This window comes from Equus caballus, chromosome 14, assembly GCF_041296265.1.
Source record: "Equus caballus isolate H_3958 breed thoroughbred chromosome 14, TB-T2T, whole genome shotgun sequence".
NCBI classification, from domain to species: domain Eukaryota; kingdom Metazoa; phylum Chordata; class Mammalia; order Perissodactyla; family Equidae; genus Equus; species Equus caballus.
In genome coordinates, this window is record NC_091697.1 from 88,070,787 (window position 1) to 88,092,710 (window position 21,924).

The 21,924-nt window shown below is 41.5% G+C and overlaps 1 protein-coding gene across 1 annotated transcript in view; it reads left to right on the forward strand.

Annotated features, from left to right (window-relative positions):
• The first annotated feature begins 318 nt into the window (after window positions 1–318).
• PCSK1 (proprotein convertase subtilisin/kexin type 1) overlaps window positions 319–21,924 on the forward strand; it is a 45,110-nt gene continuing 23,504 nt past the window's right edge. Inside the window, exons 1-8 of the mRNA XM_001504608.6 lie at window positions 319–913; window positions 4,359–4,463; window positions 8,147–8,257; window positions 10,438–10,584; window positions 11,887–11,963; window positions 17,227–17,315; window positions 20,076–20,248; window positions 21,270–21,482. Of these exons, the coding sequence (XP_001504658.1) occupies window positions 734–913; window positions 4,359–4,463; window positions 8,147–8,257; window positions 10,438–10,584; window positions 11,887–11,963; window positions 17,227–17,315; window positions 20,076–20,248; window positions 21,270–21,482 (1,095 nt within the window). The 5' untranslated portion in view covers window positions 319–733. The remainder of the gene's footprint in view (window positions 914–4,358; window positions 4,464–8,146; window positions 8,258–10,437; window positions 10,585–11,886; window positions 11,964–17,226; window positions 17,316–20,075; window positions 20,249–21,269; window positions 21,483–21,924) is intronic.

Genomic DNA, 21,924 nt, shown 5'->3' on the forward strand with positions numbered 1-21,924 from the left:
AGTATTTCCTTTAACATTATCTTCCAGATGTGCTCATTTTCTTAGGCAATTTAGATCAGAATCGGAGCAGTAGACGCTTTTCTCCTCTCTGTCCTCCCAGGCTCTGTCCGATTTGAAAGGCTTGAGAGCCCTGTTCTTCATAGCAGGTGCTAATATCCACAGGGCCATTCTAAGAATTCTCTTCCCTCCCTACCCCCCACCTCGAGACAATCAAGAAAATATAAAGAAAATGGACAGAAGGGAGGGAAAGTGTGCTGCACTCCCAGTTTTTGGTAGCACTTCTCTCTGAGAAGTAAAGGTGTTTCTCACGGCTGCAGAATTTACAGTCAGAGAGCAGACCTAACTGATCCCAGCAAACTGTTCCTTCCTTTTCTTAATCCCCCGCTGCTTATTTTAGCCGCTTCTCCACCCCGCCGGGAATACCATCCAGATCTTAGTCCAGGTAGATCTGACGTCAAGAGATGGCTTTCGTCGATTTGACGTGTAAACACTCATTTCCATTCCGGCTCTGAAGGGCTGGGGCTCCACTCAGCCGGGAGACCGAAGCGCTGCACTGAGCGCTCGCCGCCGCCCAGCCTCTTATCAAGTGCCTCCTATCTCCTCGCAGAACAACTGGGAGCGAGAAGTGGTCCAGAGCCCCGAGGGTGGAAAGGGCGAGTCTTTCCGGATTTTTTTCTATTTTGCTTCTTTCCCCCCTCTCCTTCCCACTTGTGTGCAAGCGAGTGTGTGAGCCATGGAGCGAAGAGCCTGGACTCTGCAGTGTACTGCTTTCGCTCTCTTTTGCGCTTGGTGTGCATTGAACAGTGTAAAAGCAAAGAGGCAGTTTGTGAATGAATGGGCGGCGGAAATCCCCGGGGGACCGGAGGCAGCCTCGGCCATAGCCGAGGAGCTGGGCTATGACCTTTTGGGTCAGGTAAGAGTTTGCACTTTCAAGAAACTTTCTGGGGCCCGAGGGGACGGGCGGTACTGAAGCGCGATGTCCCAAGTGGGAGCCCCAGGTTGCACTCTCCTGAGCCCAGTCGCAAAGAGCAGGAGCTTCTCCAGCTCTCGTCCCTGGCGCTGTTGGAGAGAGAAGGCTTGCATTATTTATTGTTTGGGCAGGGCGCAGCCAGGCAGAACGAAGCCGCTGCAGCTGGGTAGAGCTTATTCTTGCTGTTGTCCTCTCTGGAATTGAAATCAGTTCCCGCGCGGTTTGGAAGAAAAATCTCTCCACGCTTGCTCACGGAACTTGAGATGTACACAGGCTCTTACCAACCAAGCGTCCCCAGGAGAGGCAGCGCGCTCTGTTGCCTGGGACTCAGCGGGTCTGCGTCAGGAGCGGGCTGTTTCCTTCTTTTCAATATGGCAGCATCAGATCCAAGTCCTGATGCAAGGGGCCAAGCAGGCTTGGTGATGTCCGCCGCCAGCCTTTGGGAGCACGCCCAGGGTGTTGGGAGAGCACCAGCGGCCGGGACTTGCAACCCGGAGACTGGGGTGCCGCCGAGTGGCCTGGGTAGCCGGCGGGAGAAGAGGTGGGTAAAAGACAGAGGACCAGCTCTCCGCGTCTCCAATGGGAGCTCCAGGTTTTCACCGGGAACTTGCAAAGTCCAAGCTTCACAACTTTGCTAGGTCACGCTCCCTGAAGGAACAAGCTGCCGAATTGACTATTGAGGAAAGGATTTATTTCTTTCTTGTTCCTCAGCCAAATGCGTAATAGCTTCCCTAGGGATTTCAGCTTGTGATGAAAACTGTTGCCTGTCCAAGTGAAGGCTGGGTTAATAGATAGCTGGGTGAGGGGGACATTAAGGCTTTACGAGGGAGGCTGCTGTGCGATTCCGGGGAACTCCAGGGGGTGTGAGTTCTAATCTAAGCTTTCTTTTCCTTGGCTCAGAATCAAGCCCTCGCCCCTTGCCTTGGAAGTCTGTACGCATCAAAGCGGGGGAGGAGGGAGTTGTGAAAATTTTGGCGCGTTTTTTCTGGAGGTGGTGGTAGAGACGCTGCTGAAGTCATGGATGAGTAATCGACGTGGGCGTTGGCGATTCCACAGATCGAATTCACTGGGGAATACGCCTTCCCTTGCCAGAGGCTTCATTCTCAAATTTTATGAGCCAAACTGTCTTTGAAATGCCCAGCAGGAAAGTCAACACACAGATTAATTTCTCCGTGTCCCGGTAGCAAACCAAGACTTTTGCTTTTGCCCAGACCTTGTTCCGTGCCAGGCTCCGTCTTAGGGGCTGAGGAATAATAGGAGAAAAAGAAACTTTTAAGAAACCAAAAATCTAGAGGAGACTGGTTTGGAAACAAATGATTGCAATTACATGTAATTGCTGTAAAAGTTATGCCTGGAGTCTCAGTATTTGTTGATTGAAGGATTGAAGGTGGAAAGGAACTGGGGAGGGATAAAAGAAGACAGTCCAAAGGAGGAAGCAATTGCACAGGGTTTAGGAAGAAGAGTCAGAGGTTTCCAGGAGAACAGGAAGAGACTGGAGAAGACACTTCAGAGGTAGAAAACAGCTAGTGGGGAGCCAGGGAGATATAAAGAAAAGGGTTTAGTAGTAAGTCTGGTAAGTCTGCAAGGAATAGTTGGGATCTAAAGAGAGAGTGAGTAGTGGGTGGAATTGTACTGGTGGATACTGAGGGTATCATGGAAATCATGTGTGTCCTATGCAGGGAGGTGACTGGGGACTTAATCCTATATCCCTTGGGCAGCTAAATAGCACTGGTAACTGTGTGAAAGGAGATTAGAGGAGAGGGCAAAAAGTAAATCCCTCTTTCTTTTCTTACCTATTAGCCCCGGGTATACATCTAAACCTGGACCATGCATTATGGAAACTGCCTTTCAAAATCATAAATCCCAAAACTAAAAATAACAATAAATCAGTATTCTTGGTAGGATCTTCGAAGAAGGGATGGCATAGTCACAAGAAGCTTTAAAAGTAGTGAGAAAAACCACCTATATTTACACATGATTTGCATATTCTATATTTTCTCTAGCCATTTACAGTTAAAATGGCATTACTAACAATCGTTTAAAAAATAATAATTCTTTGTAAAAGACTGATAGAGCTTTGCTGGTTCTGCTTATTTCTCCCTTTGTTTACACGAACTTAGCATCACTATCCTGAGTTCCTTAAGGCCTCAAGACAAAGCTAGGATTAGGGGTGAACAGAATCAAAGCCAGTTGATATCAGAAACAGAGCTAAACATCGGTAATCTTTTCTTATGGCTACTGCTCTCTCTCTCCAACTCCATCTATAGCTTATAGCAGATTCACTGCCTGAGGTCCAGGCTTGGAGCAGGGCCTAGGCATCTCTATTAAAAAAATTCTCTAGGTGATGAGAACCACCAAGTTGAAGAATGTCATTCTTCTGAAATAACCCATTGTCAATTGTTTGTCTCTTAATTAAAAAAATACAGGGCATCTAGAGAATTTGCTGGATTCAAATTAAGTACCATTTTGAATAAAAGAAACACTAGCTTAAAAGAATAATGAACATGGTTCTAAATGGACCGAAGGTATTGACAGTCACCCAGAGAAGTTTACACACTCAGGTGGAACACCTGTCCTAAATGTGGCATGCTGGCTTTTTCCCACAGCCTTGCACTAGTGGAAAGTCAAATGGTCACTACTAGTAGCTTATAGCAATTATCACTATGGATTCAATAGCTATGTTTTACAACAACAACAAATTGTTTTAACTGAATATGGCACTGATAGTACACAAAGGGTTTGCCTGCTTTCCACAGATTATTGTTCTCTAACAGACTAAATTTGATGAAATGGGTATATTTTTTAGAAATGTCAACTACACAACATTGTCACGTAGGAAAACAAATGTAGTTCCTCTGAAATGTGTGAAACAGAAGTATCACAAGCCCACAAGTATATTGTGAACCCAACTGATAACATCATGAGGCTCATCTCGCTCAACACACTGACAAGAGAGGGAAGGCTTTTATCTGTGTCTTCCTCATGAAGAAAAAAAGTTAACTTCAAATACAAGGAATGAGCTTAATAAAAGTTGCCTATCTCTAAGTTAGTTGGGGCACAGTCTAACCCATATAGACTTATTTTGGAAAGTGGACATTTTGCTTTTTGGTGAGGAAGATTGGCCCTGAGCTAACATCTGTTGCCAATCTTTCTTTTTATTTTTCTCCCCAAAGCCCCAGTACATAGTTTGTATATGCTAGTCATAAGTCCTTCTAGTTCTTCTATGTCGGATGCCACCAAAGCATGGCTTTATAAGCAGTGTGTAGGTCCACGTCCAGGATCCAAACAGGTGAACCCTAGGCAACCAAAGCAGAGTGTGCAAATTTAACCACTACGCCACCAGGCTGGCTCCGAAAGTAGATTTTAATTCTAATTTTTTCTTTTATAGATAGGATCACTTGAAAATCACTATTTATTCAAACATAAAAACCATCCCCGAAGATCTCGAAGGAGTGCCTTTCATATCACCAAGAGATTATCTGATGATGATCGTGTAAGTGTTATGCATGTCTTCAAATGGTAACCTGACTTATTTGCTTTTTTTATAGTTGCCAACAAGAGCAAAAGCACTTTGCAAATATGATTCTTTTTTATTGTGCTCACAATTATTTATCATTAGTGTTTCCTGTTATTTCCTTAAGCTTATAATTGCACATAATAATAACTGAATTGAATCGGATTGGATTGATTGAGTTAACTAAATTATATATATAAATGAATAATATGTATAAAGTATATATAATATATATATAATACTAGCTCACAGGTCCAGTCTAAGAGCATTAAAGTGAACATTAAAAATCAAGTAGCAGTACTAATTAAAATGTTTGACAATAAAAGCAGTCAATAACCTTTTATTATATGCCTATTATGTACCAAGCCCTTTAATATCTCATGTAGGAATGCCAAAGAACTATAATACATGAAGCTTGCTTTTGATAACATTTCAGCATAACTTAAAAAACATTGTGTCATTTCTATTTGGTTTGGTTGTGTAGGAAACTAGTGTTTATGAAAGAGCTTTAAATCCATGTCTTCATGAGGCAAATATTTTACTAAGTATTGTATTGTTTGATCCAAAGCATTGGATCTCTTTTTATCCTAGTTTGTATCCATATTCCATCATTAGGCAACAGCAGGAAATGTCTAGACTGAATGTAGATAAATAGTGTGGGGACAGTTTGAATGTATATCTAATGGACCTATTGATTTTTGAACTATGTTTTTGAAGTCAGCAAACATATCAATAGAAATATTGACTGTATTGGGAGTATTGCAATTTGCACACATAATGTTGCCTTTTCTCAAGAATGCGCCTTCCTGGTGGAAATTTATTCTGGCTGGCCTGATATCTGAATACATGATTTCTGTTGCCTAGGACACTCCAGGGAATATGGAAGCTTTGTGAGAGATAGAACACATCCTTTCAACTTCCCAGAAAGAAAAGTATAAGTGACGGAAAGGTGATAGAACTGTTGAAAGTACATGAACCCTGTGAAATAGTTTGCTATTTTATTTGTTCGGCAACTGATAGAATTTTTAAAAAAGAAGAGAGAAAATTATGAGAGTAGAGAATGACCGAGCCTGGGTTACCAGAGTTCAAATGTAAACGCAGCAGCCACACCCAGACAAAGAATACTGAGTCAGGACCGCGGACAGCGACCCACAACTTATACACATCCGTTGCTAGCTTTTACTCAGGTTAAAGGCTAGCTGTGGGAGACCAAATCAGAGACCCTGGACATTAAAAGTTTCTTGTACGATGAAATCTTCCCTTCCCCATCCCAAGGCAGATGGCATATTGCACGTGGTCTTTGAAAAGTAGGACAACTTCCAGCACCCTGACTAGGCTTAATTCTTATGTAAAGCAGGAGAGATTTCCTTGTCTGCCTCACTGCTTGCCTGATATTAATGCACAAGGAATCAAACTGACTTCCCTTCTCATCTTCATAGGAGAAAATTGGACACAGTAGAGCATACATAACTATTACTACTACTCAAAGTATCTCACTAATATGAACAGATGGTCCAGTTCTATTCTTTAGATATTTCCTTAATCGTTGATTTTGGGGAGAAATCTTAAGGCATAATTAAGAAGAACTAAGAATTTGCTCTGCAACATAACTTCATAAAAAAGGAGTCTATATAATCCTACGAAAAAAATATTTTTAGAATAATTTTATTTTAAGAAAAATCATAGAAGCTTGCAGTGAAAGCTTGGACTAGATGATCTTTAATGCTCTTTGCAAATCAACAGTATTATTTACAATTAAGTACATGATACCTATTATATACAAAATACAAAGACACCACCAATTTGCTCTGTTCCATTTGTTCTGTTCTTGTAGAGATTAATATGGGATTTGGAGTTAATGGCATTAATCATAACACTGTTTCCAACAATTGGATGTTTATCTGATCAGATGGCAGAGTGCTTCTTCTTGTGCTTCATTTTTTAAAAATTGCTTTTGATTTTCACTTTATTGCTCTTTCTTTTGATAGGGAATAATATTCTCTCAAATTAGTCCTCTGACATGCAGCAATAGGCTATCTTTACAAGTCTGTTAATGAAATCTCCAACTGTAAGTGACTCTCTCCCTCAAAGATTAGTACTTGTTCCCTAGCAGCCAGCTCCAAAGACCAAATCAGATGAGAGGCAGTATATTCCAAGCATTGAGGTATTTTAAGCCAAAACAATTAACTTAAAAATATAGGCACTTTAAAAATAAATTATAGTGACTAATTGCTAACTCTCAAGTCCCTCCCAATGTTTATAAAAGGTTTGCAGTATACTTTCTAATTGAAAATTCAGGACAGTCTTAGTGGGTGATTTTATCCCTTAATTGCAAATTATCTTTCAGTTTTTGTTTTTGGGTTTAACTTCTGAGTATTCTCACATTAACAATATCCCACCGCACACTGGAGTATCATCACGTGTACAATAGACAGCGTATGTTTTGAGTAGGAAATAGTCATGTTGCCAAGCAAAATAAGAGCATGGTATTATCTCATAGGAGCTGCCCTGGTGGTCTAACGGTTAAAATTTGTGGTCTCATGACCAGAGCCTGGGTTTGTTTCCCAGTCAGGGAACCATACCACCTGTCTGTCAGTTGTCATACTGTGGCAGCTGCATGTTGCTGTGATACCGAAAACTATGCCACCGGTATTTCAAATACTAGCAGGGTTACCCATGGTGGAGAGGTTTCAGCGGAGCTTCCAGACTAAGCCAGACTAGGAAGAAGGACCCACTTCTGAAATATTGGCCATGAAAACCTTATGAATAGCAGTGGAGCATTGTCTGATACAGTGCCAGAAGATGAGAGGATGGTGCAAAAAGACTGAGCAGCGTTCCACTCTGCTGGATACAGGGTCACTAGGAGTTGGAATCGACTCAACAGTACTACCAACAACAAATTATCTCATAATAAATAGAACCACAGGCAGCCCCTCATACTCTCAGGGCCTCAAGTATAATAGGATTATGCCATAAATATGGGGCGGGTAATTTTTGTATTGTCAGATCTCTTTGCATAATACATGAAACTAAATTAATGGTAAGTGTGTATAGTCAGTAGTGCCCATTCAACACCCTGGATCTGTTTCTCATATTAAACACTCTTAAGTAGGAGGTTGAAGCACAGGGAAGCCAGCGTTTCAGATACACAAAGACACAGCACCTTTCTTGTCTTGTGTAACATTTGCAATTTCTACCTTTTGTGTGTAAAGAAAGAGAAATTAAGCTGTAAGAGCACCAAACAGCAGTCTCTGGGATCTCTTAGCTTGTTGACTCATTCCATGAAAACGGACAAATTTTCAGCTACAGAGCCCTGGAACCTCAATACAAAAATGAGTATTATGGTCCATTTGCTGATGAAAGCAGGCTGAACTTTTACTTCCACTGTAATCACAGTGTAAATAATTTGAGGGAATCATCGCTTCACTGACTGGTTCTCCTCCCCCTAAAGGTACAATTTACTATAATAGAGGAAATATTCATCTTCCCAGTGGGTAACCCCTTCTTCTCATTGAGCTACCAGTTTGATCTGTAGTCAAATGAGAACATGGCGGAGCTGCCTGAACTCTGATAGGAAGGGCACTGGAACTAGTTAGAGGGAAGATGGTTACACAGAGGTGGGTATTTGGCTGTTGACTTTCTTGCTATAAATCTCCTTGTAGGTGATATGGGCTGAACAACAGTATGAAAAAGAGAGAAGTAAACGTTCAATTCTAAGAGACTCAGCACTAAATCTCTTCAATGATCCAATGTGGAATCAGCAGTGGTACTTGGTAAGTACCTACCAAAGGACTGTGTAGAACCTGGGTTATTTATATTGTTACGTTTGCACAATAGTTTTTTTTTTTTTTTTTTTTTTGAGGAAGGTTAGTCCCGAGCTAACTACTGCCAATCCTCTTTTTGCTAAGGAAGACTGGCCCTGAGCTAACATCCATGCCCATCTTCCTCTACTTTATACATGGGACACCTACCACAGAATGGCTTTTGCCAAGTAGTGCCATGTCCACACAGGGGATCCAAACTGGCAACCCTGGGCCACCGAGAAGCGGAACCTGTGAACTTAACTGCTGCATCACCGGGCTGGCCCCTAGATTTTTTTTTAATGATGGAGAATTCAGCAGAAGGCTATGTTACCTGGAAACTAGGGCCGATGGGACCTTCCATGATCTGGATCTTCTGTTTTACTAGGCGAGAGTGTCTAAACACAGATCTTTGGCTGCTGTGAGAGAAGTTGTTACCTTTTTGTCTTCTTAAGTTATCAGGAGTAAATGCAGAAGAATCATGCCTTGCAAGTTAGGGATTCCAAAATAGTACTCATGGCAAAAATTGCATTTGGTCAAAGTTACTCTTGAGAACCATTTATATAACCCAAAGTGTACGGTGAATATGATTCAGTAGATACAGCCCTGAGTGGCAGTTTTTACATGCTTACAGGTGAGATTTTCTGAACTAGGTAAAAGAAGGAATACAAGGAAGGACAAAAGATATCTACTTGCAGTTATCTAGACTTGCAAACCATTCTGCCTTTAAAATAGTTACTAAATCTTTATTGGTATGTGGGCATTGAGTGGACAATTTGTAAGTGTTCCTGCTTGCCTGCAGAGTGTTTCCCATCGGTTTTAGTATTACGTCTCTATAGCAGTAATACACGTTCATAGAAGTGTTTATTGTCGAGAGTATCATAAAAGATAAATTTTCTTGACAACCGTAAGCTAAGGCTTAGACTTCCTTGTGGCATAATGGATTGGAAAGCGGATCAATGCCTTTTGACACTCTCTTAACCTAAGCAGTACTTGCTCATTGCAGCAGAAGGGACTCATTAGCTAACATTTGTGCATACGTTATGTGCCAAATACTGTTCTAAGCGTTTGACATAAAATAATTCATCTGGTTCTCACCACATTATGCTATAGATTCAAGAATTACGCCCATTTAACAGAGGAAGAAACAGAGGCATTGGCAAGTTGAATAACTTGCCAAAATCACATGGTTACTAGTGGTGGGGCCATAATTCATGGCTCCAGAGGCCATACTCTTAACAACCACACTCTATGATTGTTCTTGTGACTGACATGGGGGCTTTCTTCTCTGACTTTGGCCAACAATCTGTGTATATTTCCAGTCTCTTGTGAGTCAGCTTCATGGAGGCCTAGTAAGTTTTTCCCCCCACATCTTTCTGAGGAGCATCAGCCCAGGGGGCAATCCATTCACTGACACTTCTGATTGTTTTTATTTATAAATTTCTTATTGACCCTTCATTATAAACCAGGCACTCTTCTAATACACCCCCCTCAAATGCTTGGGAATGTGCTCATATCTGCCTTCCCTTGCTGTCCATCTCTTCTCACCTTCAGTCTCATACACTGTAACTCAGAAGTTATCTGAAAAAGAAAACCCCAAGTCTCCTCTCAACACATACTTGCTCCCTAAATCACTCTTACTTGGAAGTAGGCCATTAAATTGCAAGTCCTGGTGAGACCACAGCCTCCTGGGCATTCCAGGTTCTGCTTCTTTTTTAGAAAATTTAGAAAAACATCTATGAACGAGAATATAAAGTGGGTTCAGTGTGGCGATGGAGGCTCAGGATTTTGGGGGAGACGGAAATATGGGACATCAAATAAAGCTTCAGTAGATGAAAAGCTTGAGCATATCCTTATAAATGAAAGAAACTAGAGACAAACTTCTTCTCTGAAGTCACAATGTTCAAAGAGAAGGGGCACAGGGTGATTCATCCTTTCTTGTGATTTTCCATTGGAACAATTGGGGAAAGAGCTGCACTCTGATGATTCACTTGGCCCTCAACTTTGTTTTTTATTTCATCTAATTGCCTTCGTCTACAGAGTAGAGTAACCCCAAGAAAAAGAAAGATGGGTCTCCAGACTGGAACTTCAGTTCTCATTTTGCAGCAAGCAAATCATGATTTTACCAGTGCTTCTTTGTTTTTCTTTACCAGCAAGATACTAGGATGACCGCAGCCCTGCCCAAACTGGACCTCCATGTGATACCTGTTTGGCAAAAAGGCATCACAGGCAAAGGAGTTGTTATCACTGTACTGGATGATGGCCTGGAGTGGAATCACACAGACATCTATGACAATTATGTGAGTATGGGCCCTCTGGTGACTGCAGCTTAGGGAGGTCTCTACACAGACACACAGAGCTTTCCTTCCCTCAAGCAGAAGGCTGTTCTGATGTCCGGGCATGATGGGCCAAAGTTTTGCCATTTCCCTCACCCTCCTGCAAGCCCACGTGAACTTTTTTAGTATCAGTGGGCATTGAAAGAATTCAGTGGAGCCAAGGATTGCACAAAAGCATATGCATTGGGGGTGGGGGTGGCACCTACACCAACTAAGTTATTAAAAGCCATTCAGACTCTATACCACTCAATATTTGGGGCATTAAAACAATCAAATCTAGCCTGATGTCTGAGACTATTTTCACAGACTTCCTCCTTATATCCCTCATGGGTCAGTTTCTCTGACATTGTAAAGTTATATGAATGTAATTCCTTCCATGCAAATTCAAAGTGTACATTACACAGCACAAAAATGACAAGCCGAGAAAAATAAAAGTTTACTAGAAATGGGAAATAAGTAAATGAAAACTATTTACTTCATTGTTTATGAAGTTCTCCATAATACCTTAGGCTTTTAGATCAGTGTTTCATCTTTAAGATTGGCCCTTGTCTTTCTCTCATCCTTTCCGCTCATCCACTATTCCCCAACTAAAGAGCAAAGGAAAAGAGGGAAAAAAAGAGAAGAAAAAAGCTAGTAGAAAGTAGGAATTACTGAAAGATATGGAAATATAGAGAAGTAGCAGTCTTGGTGGCAGCATTCCTTTGTGGGAGATGTTTAAGTGTAGCAATCTGGTTGGAAAAGGGGGTGGTACATGGAAGCTTGTCTTAAATTTCAAGCTGATTCCCTTTAAGTAAATCACGTGTTTATTTAGTGTAACTGTGGAGGCCGAAGGAGATTACTGTGGGCCTGAGCCCCACCCCACTGCCACCTCTTTGCACCTATCTTCATGGGAGAGATGAATGTCAAAGTGTCGCTAACTAGCTCTGTAGCTTAATTAAGGCATTCAACTTCTCTGGGTTTCAATTTTCTCATTTGAAAAGTGAGGTGGTTGAACTATGTAAACTCTGATTGATTCTGGTTCTAATATCCTATGAGATTCCACGAGCTGTAGGTTTGGTAACATTTACTGAGAATTGGATGCTGGCTTGCTTTTCTGCATACATCATCTGTTTGGTTTATGGGTGTAATAAATGATCAGTGACTGGGCCATAGTCTGAAATAGACTTTCAAGCTATCAGCCAGGATGGGACTGGGGAATGGGTAGAAGGCATGGGAAGTGCTGGTTTTTTAAATCATGCTGCAGTATTATTTTTATCGTCTCTTTAGGATCCAGAGGCTAGCTATGATTTTAACGATAATGACCATGATCCATTTCCCAGATATGATCCCACAAATGAGAACAAGTGAGTAACTGTGGATTGGTGGGGGGAATAAGTACTTTAAAATGCTTTTATCTTATTTCAGAAAGTTATACTAGAAATATGATCCACATTTCAGCTCTCAGAAAATGTGCATGCGCACCATCCATACCACAATATTTTGTTGTTTTTAAAACAGAAACCAAAGCTTCTGTTTTTATATTCCTTTGAGCTTACAGAATTACAGTTCAATTAAATTTTTTTCTTATATTATGAAGTGCTCCCCTCAGATGTTACTGAATAGGTATAGCTTTAGAATGAGTGTTGGGACATAAAGAGTAAAGATCTTGTGCCCGTCCCCACCGCTTTCAATTCCTCTAAGACTCAGTTGGCAACATGCTTGATGTTACTCATGAAAAGAAATATAGATGACCAAAATAACACATCCCCAGGACTTTCTGTGGTGGTCACAACCATGCTCACTAGTTCCCTCAGAAGAGCGTGGTCAGACACCAGACAAGAGAAATGCACCCTGAGGCCTGGCCCTCAAATTCAACACAGTCTCCAGGGCGTTGGACTAGTTTGTGGCCTGTTCCAGAATTCCTGCTGGGTATTCTAAAGCTAAAGGGAAGGGAAAGAGGGTATTTTCCAACTCCTAAATTAGCTCTCCGTAGCAGCCATAGGGCGATGAGGAAGGCCAAGAGCCAGACCTGCCAAAGCAAGAAGCCAAACAAAGACCAGGAGGCAAGAGACTTTTTAACCTTCTTTCCTAGCCCCAAAGAAACTTCAGCCTCTAGACATGTGGCCCCAAGTGTGCATGCCCATGTCAGAATTCATCTTTGCACATAATATTATCTCTCACAGACTCTGAGGAAACATGCTTTCTCTTCATTTGCTCCACCCAGAAGAGACTTGCACCAGAATAGATCAAAGCCAAGGCAAAATTAGGGCATGCTGCTACAAGTGGGGATGGAAAGAGCAAGCAATGACAGCTCTTTGTGTATGCCACATAAAGTGCTCCTCTTGTCCCTCATATGGCTTTTTCTCTCTGGGACTATCACCCAACTTAGATCAATTGTGTTCTCTCTTTTTCTCCCTCTCTCCTTCGCTCTCACTTTCCATCTCCCTATCTCCCTAATTTTCTCTCAGAATTCCCGTGTGGCTGTAATATCGTAACATTCCCATGGTGCAGTAATATTGACCTAAAGTTGCTTCTTTGGGTAGTCCCCCCCAGAAAGCCAACAATCCCCCAGAGGCAGGCTGGGGCCCATGCACTTGGCCTCAACTTCTGGGTTTATATTTCTTCCTTGGGCAGAAGGGGAGAGTTCAGGAGGGTTCCACGATATTGCTTCTTTGAGTACCATTTACTTCTTCTAGGGTTTATTTCTTAAAGGAGTTAACCACAAAGGCTCGCTACAGGTAAGAACATTCTAGTAACAATACAACAGGAACTGTGAAGAAGCACCTTTGGAGGAAAGGGGGATGTCTTAGAAACTTATAGCAGGGACCCCAGACAAGCTTTCAGCCTTATCTCTGAGTCAGGGCAGTGCAGGACCAGGAGGAACACCTACTCTTTTGGAGCATGACCTCGTAACGTTAGCCTGGCTGATAGTCACAGTTTTGCAGATTACCAGTATAGAGGGTGACCTCTTCTGCCTCCATTTTTAATTTTGTCTCCTAAAATGGGTGACAAGGCACCTGCTCCCTACACTCCTGAGAGGAACTTCCTAAAGAAATGGGCAGTAAGTGTTTGGAAGAAAGGAGCACCTTTCTTAGAATGAAGTAAAAGTGACAGCTCTTATGCCACTGCTTTGGTCAAGACTAAGAGAGAAATCTGCTCCCGGCCACACAGTGCTGCTGAGGAAACTGTTAGGGGGATAAGTCAGCCTCCTTCCTGGGCAGCACAGCCTGGGTCCAGCCCCAGGATCCAGTGTGAGCGCTAACTTGTGTGGTGGCTGGTATGATAGGGAAATACTTGGTGAAATAATATGCTGTGGAGTTTCTCTACTCATGAGAAGGGGACTCAGATTTTCCTCTTCATTCCCCCAAAAGGGGGAATCTAACATCACAGTATTTATAATGGCCAAATTTCCCCCAACTCACAGAGCTCCAAAGGCCCTTAGGAGGCAGCCCACGTAGTGATACTTATTTTGTATCTGAAAACTCTGAGCTTCCAGAACATAGCCTGCCATGGACCTTCCCCAAAGCATAGAGTTAGTCTGGCTAGCCAAACAGTTCAGAGAATAGACTTTGCAGCTAGATTTAGACCAAATATTAGATCTGCAACTCAATAGCTGAGTGACCTTGAACAAATTATTTAACTGCTTTGTGCCTCAGTTTTATCATCTATTAAAAAGAGATAATAGAATCTATTTCATAGGGTTATTATGGGGATTAAATGAGTTTATATATGTAATTGGCTTAGATAGTGCCTAGTACAGAGAAAAAGTTGTGTTGTGATGATGATGACAATGACACTAATGACAAATGATGATGATGAAGGCTTCTCATGTTGCAACTAAGGTAGACCTCCTTTTAGTGGGAAATCAGCATGACAAGAATAAGATCATTTGATAGGAGCAGAACCAGAGACAAGTCAATTTTCTAAGCCGATTTAGAATCTGCTGTTTGAAACTTACACAATAAACAACTATCTCTCAGGGTCCTCTTAACTATTAACCAAAAGGGCAGCATCCCTATCATTTATCAAAAGGTGTAATAAAAAATAGAGTCACCCTTCTAGTATGTTGTCAGAAATAGATCCCTTAGGTTTGGAAAATGAATGGCCCCGTTTTATCTTGGCCTTTATTGAAGTTAGAGAACTACCATCTCCTAATTCCAAAGGAATTCTCTCTCCAATCTGTGTTGCTGCTGTTCTTTATTAGTATGTAAATGAGATTAATAGAAGCTGCATTTGAATTCTTCTCCACAAATCAAAAGAGGAATCACTAAATAGTAGAATCTTAAAAGTGCAGGTAACTCTTACTATTAAGTTGGCATGAATCTGAATTCAGTATTTCAACACCAAGTACAGATTATTTTTCTAGTTAAATAACATGTGTGACAAGATATTTTAACCAGAACAATATTAGTCTTTAAACTATCTTGTGCAATAATTTTTTAAAAATCAATTTGTTTAAACGCCACTTACAACCATTGTTCTAAGATAATAGAGCGTTCTTTTATCTCAGCACCTGATTTAAGGGAAAAAAAAGCTGTAGGTCTATAAAGAATGACATAGAACAATTTCGATAAAATCTCTTTTTCTTAAGGTGTGGAGCTGGGAAGTGGGGATAAGAGGAGGAAAAATTACCAACCCCTATTTGTACCATGATCCTATTGCAAATTCCAAGAAAATAGTCCTCAGTATGTAAGGAGAGATAAATAACAGGTGGCCACATTGCATCATTTTTAGGACCGAGGTACATTGCTGAGGATGTTTGCCAATGGGTTGATTCTGTTGGCTCAGGTTGGAGACTTTTCTGTCCCGGGCCCTGTGTCTCATCCTGTATAAAGAAATATAGGTGGTGGTGACTTTTGGGAGCACATTCCAGAGGACGACAACTGAATTTCTCCTACAATGACAAAGAGGGCCAATCCATCAAAGAAGTGTAAGGTCCTTCCTATGTGTTCAGTGTGCACATATTTCTCAGAGAATGGGTGTGTTGGTCAGGACACCTTCAGTGGCAAATGAAGATCCTAACTCAAAGATTAAGTAAAATGGGTTTTTAAAAAAAAAAAAAATCACCTAAAGGATGCTCTAGCTTCAGGCATTGCAAGATCCAGGAGCTCAGATAATATTCCACCAGGACACCAACCATTCTTTCCATCTCCTAGTGCTGCTTGCCTCTACTTAGCTTCATTCTCAAGAGAATCTTGCCTGGCATAAAGATCCACATGGTTCACAGGGAACCTAAAGCTCAAGAGAAAGAATGTAATTCTTTTCCCCGGAATCTGTATAAATCCTTGAAAGCTGTGTGGGACGAGAAGCCTCAGGGATAGAGGATCACAAGGAGTGAGGAACGACCACTTCCCAAAAGGGGAAAATGCTAGGAAACAAAAAAGAAGTAGATGTTTGCTGCATTAGGGAAGACCTTGAATTATTATTATATGTTGTTCTGATTTAGGATTCCTACCCAGGGTTAACATGAAAAAGCAGGAACATCATTTAACAGAAAAAGACCATGAAATCATCTTTGGTACTTTAGGAAAAAAAGATAAGTGAAAAACAGAATCATTTTGAATGGCCCAGTCAATTTAGGATTTTTACGCCCCATGCTGGGCTAAATTAATAGATGTCTAGTGCAGGAGTGTCTAAAAGTAGCCAGCTGACAGAGCTGCTCAGAGCTAACACTTCCTCTCTTTTCATCTGTGTCAGCCTATGTCTGGTCAATGGCTCCTCCAAGGCAACAGCATTCACACTGCTCCTCGGTGCTTCCACAATGGAATAAAGTCATGAAATAAACAGTGAAAGTTCTCTTGACTTATTGGCCCTCATGAGGTCAGAGGGGTGGTGAGAAAAGACAATTATTATCCCCAGAATTTCAGAATTCATGCTTTAATGGTGGACTTTTGTGTGTTTTAGAGAAGGAATTTTTTTCTCCCAAATACTCTGAAAGCATAAATTACCCCTTTTGTCTAATTGAAAAACCAGTCTTGTTTAGGCTTCTGGCCCCAGTCAGAGTTGCAGGAGCACCCTAGCTTCCCAATTAGCCTGTAGTGTCTTGTTAAAATCTCAAACTCCTCTTGGTACCAGAAACCCCTCAGATGTTGTAGTTTGGTGTATGGTTAGAAGAGGGGAAAAAGGCTTGAGGGGGTCTCTGTTCTATCATATCCTACTAGGGCTGGCCCAGGACAGCCTAATTCAAGGAAGTCACTAGGGGGAAAGTGAGGAGCCACTTCTCAACCATGCAGCAGCCATTTCTTTGAAAAGGTTTCCAAAAGTGTCAGATTTGCTCATAATAGTATCCATAACTAACATTTCCTAGGTTCTTACTATATACCTACTGGCCACTGTTCTAAGTGTTCTACATACAATATCTTGTGTGATGACACAACCCTTTGAGGACAAGTAAGTTCCCCAAGGTCACACCATACTTAGTGGCAGAAGCTCGAATTTGAACTCACATACTCTGGCTCCACTACCTGGGCTCTTCATCTGATATCTATACTTCATCTAACACGGATGAGAAGAAATCCAGCAATAAGGCGGAAAAAAACTTAATATATTCATGTACCATGGATTCATGTGCAAAAGAAAATGTTTATCCTCATTTATATTTTATAATTCCTATTTTTTAATCCTCAGACATGGGACCAGATGCGCAGGAGAAATTGCCATGCAAGCAAATAATCACAAGTGCGGGGTTGGAGTTGCATACAATTCCAAAGTCGGAGGTAAAGCAGAGGGCCATTCCTGTAGTTGTGCACTTTAATTTGAGTCTTGCATCACCTGGTATAAATGAGGTGGGGTGGGGGACTTTCAATAACCAGAGGAAGAAATGAACTCCATGCAAAATTTGCTATGAACTTGACTGTGACTTGCAAGCAAATCAATGGATCTGGATTCCTAGGAAATGATAGCTGAAAATAGCCTATACATTTTTGTAGGGAAATAAAATGCAAATGTTGAATAGTTTTTGAGCCAAATCTAATTTTCTCAGTGTTCTGATTTAGACGGGTTTGCTATTGAGTGCTTACTAAGGGACCAAAAGGACGAGGTAAATTTAGGTGGAGGCTCTCCCTACCTCCCAATTCTGTAGTTCTTCATTTCATAGCAAAGAACAGTTTTTAAAAATAAAAAGAAAACATATTTGTTATATTAAGCTAAAGGTTATCTTTGATAGCAGGAATTTAGAATTTTTCGTTGTTTCAGTCAGGATCTTTATGGGGAAACATATGGTAGGTTCCATCAGGGCAATTTAATAAAGGAACCATTTACTAGAGTTAAAGGAAACCAACGAGGGGCCAATTAGTGTAGGCAGATGTTACCACCTTTAGGCGTAATGGAGCAGGGGGAAGGAGAGGTCAGCAGAAACTGGAGATAGAAAGCTGTGGCCATCAGAGAGATCCACTGGACAAGAGCCATGGCCTTGAGCAAAACAACAGAGTTAGTTCTAGGCAGAGAGGATCCAGGGGAATGAGTACCTCACTCTCCTCTCATCCCCCAACCTCTTGCTGCTGTCATCTTCAGTTGGCTGAACCCAGTGGAAAGGGAAGAGAACCCACTGGTGCAGTCCTTTTTCCTGTGGAGAAGGTGGAGAGGGGATCTGCAGGGGCTCACAGAGAATATAACAATACTCTCTCCTCTTTACACTATCCCTGCCATTGGCTTTCATGGTTATGCTATAAACTTCGAGTTTCTTTCGTTCTTAAAAACTATAACCACAAGAAAGTTCAGTTGTAGAACATGTCAATGACAGTAAAATTCTTTTAAACTCTTCATAAGTATATCTTGAATTCGGTTGTGTATTCCTTTTTAGAAATCAAATATATATACATCCTGGCATAGACAATGCATCTCTCACTAACAGCATACTTAGATTTTAAATGTTATTACTAATTCCTTTGATACTAGCATCGCCAAAGTGCAGTGTTAATTTAAGGAAAATTAAGACAGAAGGACAAATTATGTAATTACCTGGAAAAAGAAATCACTTTTTAAGTTATGATGAACTAAGCAGCTACAGTTTGTGACAGAATCATCAATATAGAGGACGAATCAGAAACAAGATTCTCAAGGTAACAGTTTGTGGCAGTGTAGCACTAAAACACAAGACTTCTGAATCCAAGTCTACTGGTGTTTTTTTTTATTACTCCACCCTTTGATGATCTAGCCCCAAATGCATTTTTTAAATAATATTTTTCATTTATTAGGCGCCTACAACACATTATAGGCAGTGTATCCTGGAAGTTAACAGGATGGATTTGGGTGCCAGATTTCTGGGATTCAAGTCCCAGCTCCCCAGTTTCAAGCTGTGTGGCCTTGGGCAAGTCACTTTTCCTCTCTGGCTTCAGTCTCTCCACCTGTAAAATGGGTAGAATTATGGCGCCCACCTCAAATGGTTGTCATAAGGATAGATGAGTTCATACATTTAAGGCCGATAGAATGGTAGTTCCATATAGTATAGCTTCAATGTATGTGAGCTGTTATTGTCCCCACTTTATAGATGAAGAAACTGAGGCACAGAGAGGTTAACTGGTTTGCACAAGATCATGCAGCTAGTCAGTAGAAGAGCTGGGATTTTATTTTCCCAAATGCATTTTTAACCAATTTTCTTTTTATAAATATGACTTTCACTAATCACGTCAATTACATGTTCTTTTTACCTATGCTCCATAGTGAAAAATAGTGTGAAAGTCTCAGGCTGTGTACTGCATTGCCTTATCAGTCTGAAGCTGAGAATAACCAGGTAGCTTCATGTATCTGTCTAAATTGCTTTTGCCTTCCTTGTTCTTGGATCCATGAGTCTGATGATGGGTGACAGCCTGTTGGAAGGCACAAAAAGCTAGCACATCTGCCTTCTCCTGATGAAAAATGATTCTCCCTCAGGAGTGAAATCCATGGCAATGATTTCATCCTTGAGATTATTTAGAAGAAAAGGAAGCATGTTCCTTGAAAATGTTTCTTAGCAAACACATAAAAGAATGGCCTCTGGGTTATTTTTAATCAGTGCTTAGAAACAAAAGTTCTTTCTCTATTTGTTAGTTTTCTATTGTGGGTAGATCTTTTCAAGCTGCGTGGTTTCCTGTACAGAATCCTTTGTGCGGCACAGGCTGGGCCACAGCCATTCGTGGTATAGTCAGGAGCAGGAGTGTTGAGGCAGGGCTGCTTGATGCCTCTTTCTGAAAGCTATCTTGTCGTTTTCAGGTTATTGGGGTAGTGAGGGAGGGGAGACATTTTGTAATCAACAGAAACCATGGGCACTGCACATGCATATAGTTATCTCTAAAGGGCAGATAAGAAAGCTTATGCAGGCAGTGACTTGTATCTTCTGTGTTCTTAGCAGCTGAGTCTCTGGCATTTAGGACATCCAGTGGTTACCCTGTTTTTGACTCTTTTGAGAGTCCTTTAAAAAAAATGATTCAGCATTGTGCCATTTTACATGTACATGCTGACATCAACTTACGTGTATGTTTGTTTGCTTTGCTGTGCAGGCATAAGAATGCTGGATGGCATTGTGACTGATGCTATTGAAGCCAGTTCAATTGGATTCAATCCTGGACATGTGGATATTTACAGTGCCAGTTGGGGCCCAAACGATGATGGGAAAACTGTGGAAGGGCCCGGCCGATTAGCCCAGAAGGCTTTTGAATATGGTGTCAAACAGGTGAGATGCTTAACACAGACCCACCTACTATGAAACCTGACCGTTTGGAAATGAGGAGGGAATGCATTTATGTGAAAAGAAATGGTTGTGGATTTCTTGTCACTGCTTACAATTTGACGTGTATTTAGAGAGCCAAATCATTCTTCAAAGGGATGGAAGTTAAGGGTTAAGAGAGTTTTCCCCATTTGGGTCTGACATTCAAAAGAGATTTATTACTCCTAGAGTATTTCTTAAGAAATACTCCTTGTATGCCTTTTCTCATTTTCCTGCTGCTTTTGGATTTTTACACTAGGTAAACTACTACCCAGATTCTTTTAAATGCTCTGAAAATGCATCCTTAAATACAGCCACGTGCCACTTCTCACTCTGCACGTGCCACTTCTCACTCTGCATGTGCCTGGTGAATACTTGCGCCTTGGTTGTGCTGCTCTGTGACTTGGATTTGCTGCATTCTTGCCAGGAGTCTGAGGCCTTGTTCTGCACAGGATGAAACAAAAGTAGAAACTTTGGAGAGTGCAAATTGAAAAATCATAGAAAGGGTAGCCTTGACGAGTTCTATTCAATTGAAGAGTCCCTTTTAATGCAGCTGCAAAGCAGATCTGAATAATGCCTGATTTTGTCATTCTATCAGTCAGCCAGAAGATTCAAGCAGAAAGAAAGAGAGGAAGTTCAAAGATTCAAGTGTAGTGACATAAGCCAAGGGAAGAGTGAAAAAATATGAGTGAGTGCTAAAGGCCGGATTATGAATCTGCGTAATAAAGAAAAGCACTTGCTCAGCCCCATCCCAGAGACAGCCCAGATGAAGCAGGACAGCAGAGCCAGAGCCCAGTGGCTTATAATATACAATCTTGTGAGATTTCCAACATTGTTGCTGGAGCCCCTGGAGTTGAAACAGGCTCCTCTGAATAACTGTCTCAGAGAACTTCCTCCATGTGTTTGTTGGGCATTTTATTGGGGTGTGACAGTGACCCACAATAGATGATAATAGATGTGATATATTCTATTCTGGCTTTTCCTTTAGGGGAGACAAGGAAAGGGTTCCATCTTCGTCTGGGCTTCCGGGAATGGGGGGCGTCAGGGAGATAACTGTGACTGTGATGGGTACACGGACAGCATCTACACCATCTCCATCAGCAGTGCCTCGCAGCAAGGCCTGTCCCCCTGGTATGCTGAGAAGTGCTCCTCCACGCTGGCCACCTCCTACAGCAGCGGCGATTACACCGACCAGAGAATCGTATGTTGCTTTTGTCTAACTCTCTGCGTAGGTAGGAGCGCATGGCTTGTGTTCAAAAGGATCGCTTGGTCAGTATCTTTGGTAAAATTGATTTGCTTAAGCTTGATGTCTCAGTTGGGGAGACTCACGCTTTCCTTACTTGAAAGCCTGGCATATATTGGAAAGTTTTCTGTGCAGGCATAATGATGCTTCTGCCAAGATGATGTTGCCTCTCTGTCATTTTTAAACTCAGCCCTGAGAAGCCTGTCATTACAAATGGCTGAGACTCCAAATGTCTATTTGGTTTGTGCGATGGCTCCCTGAAAACAGCCTTAAAGGAGATTCCAGGGTTGTAGGGGCTTTATCACTCTTGTACTTGTTGATCCTTTAATATCAGGGATACGGTCTGACTTGCCCTTTAGCAGATGATAAAAATACAGAGCATACACCAGCTACGTCTCCT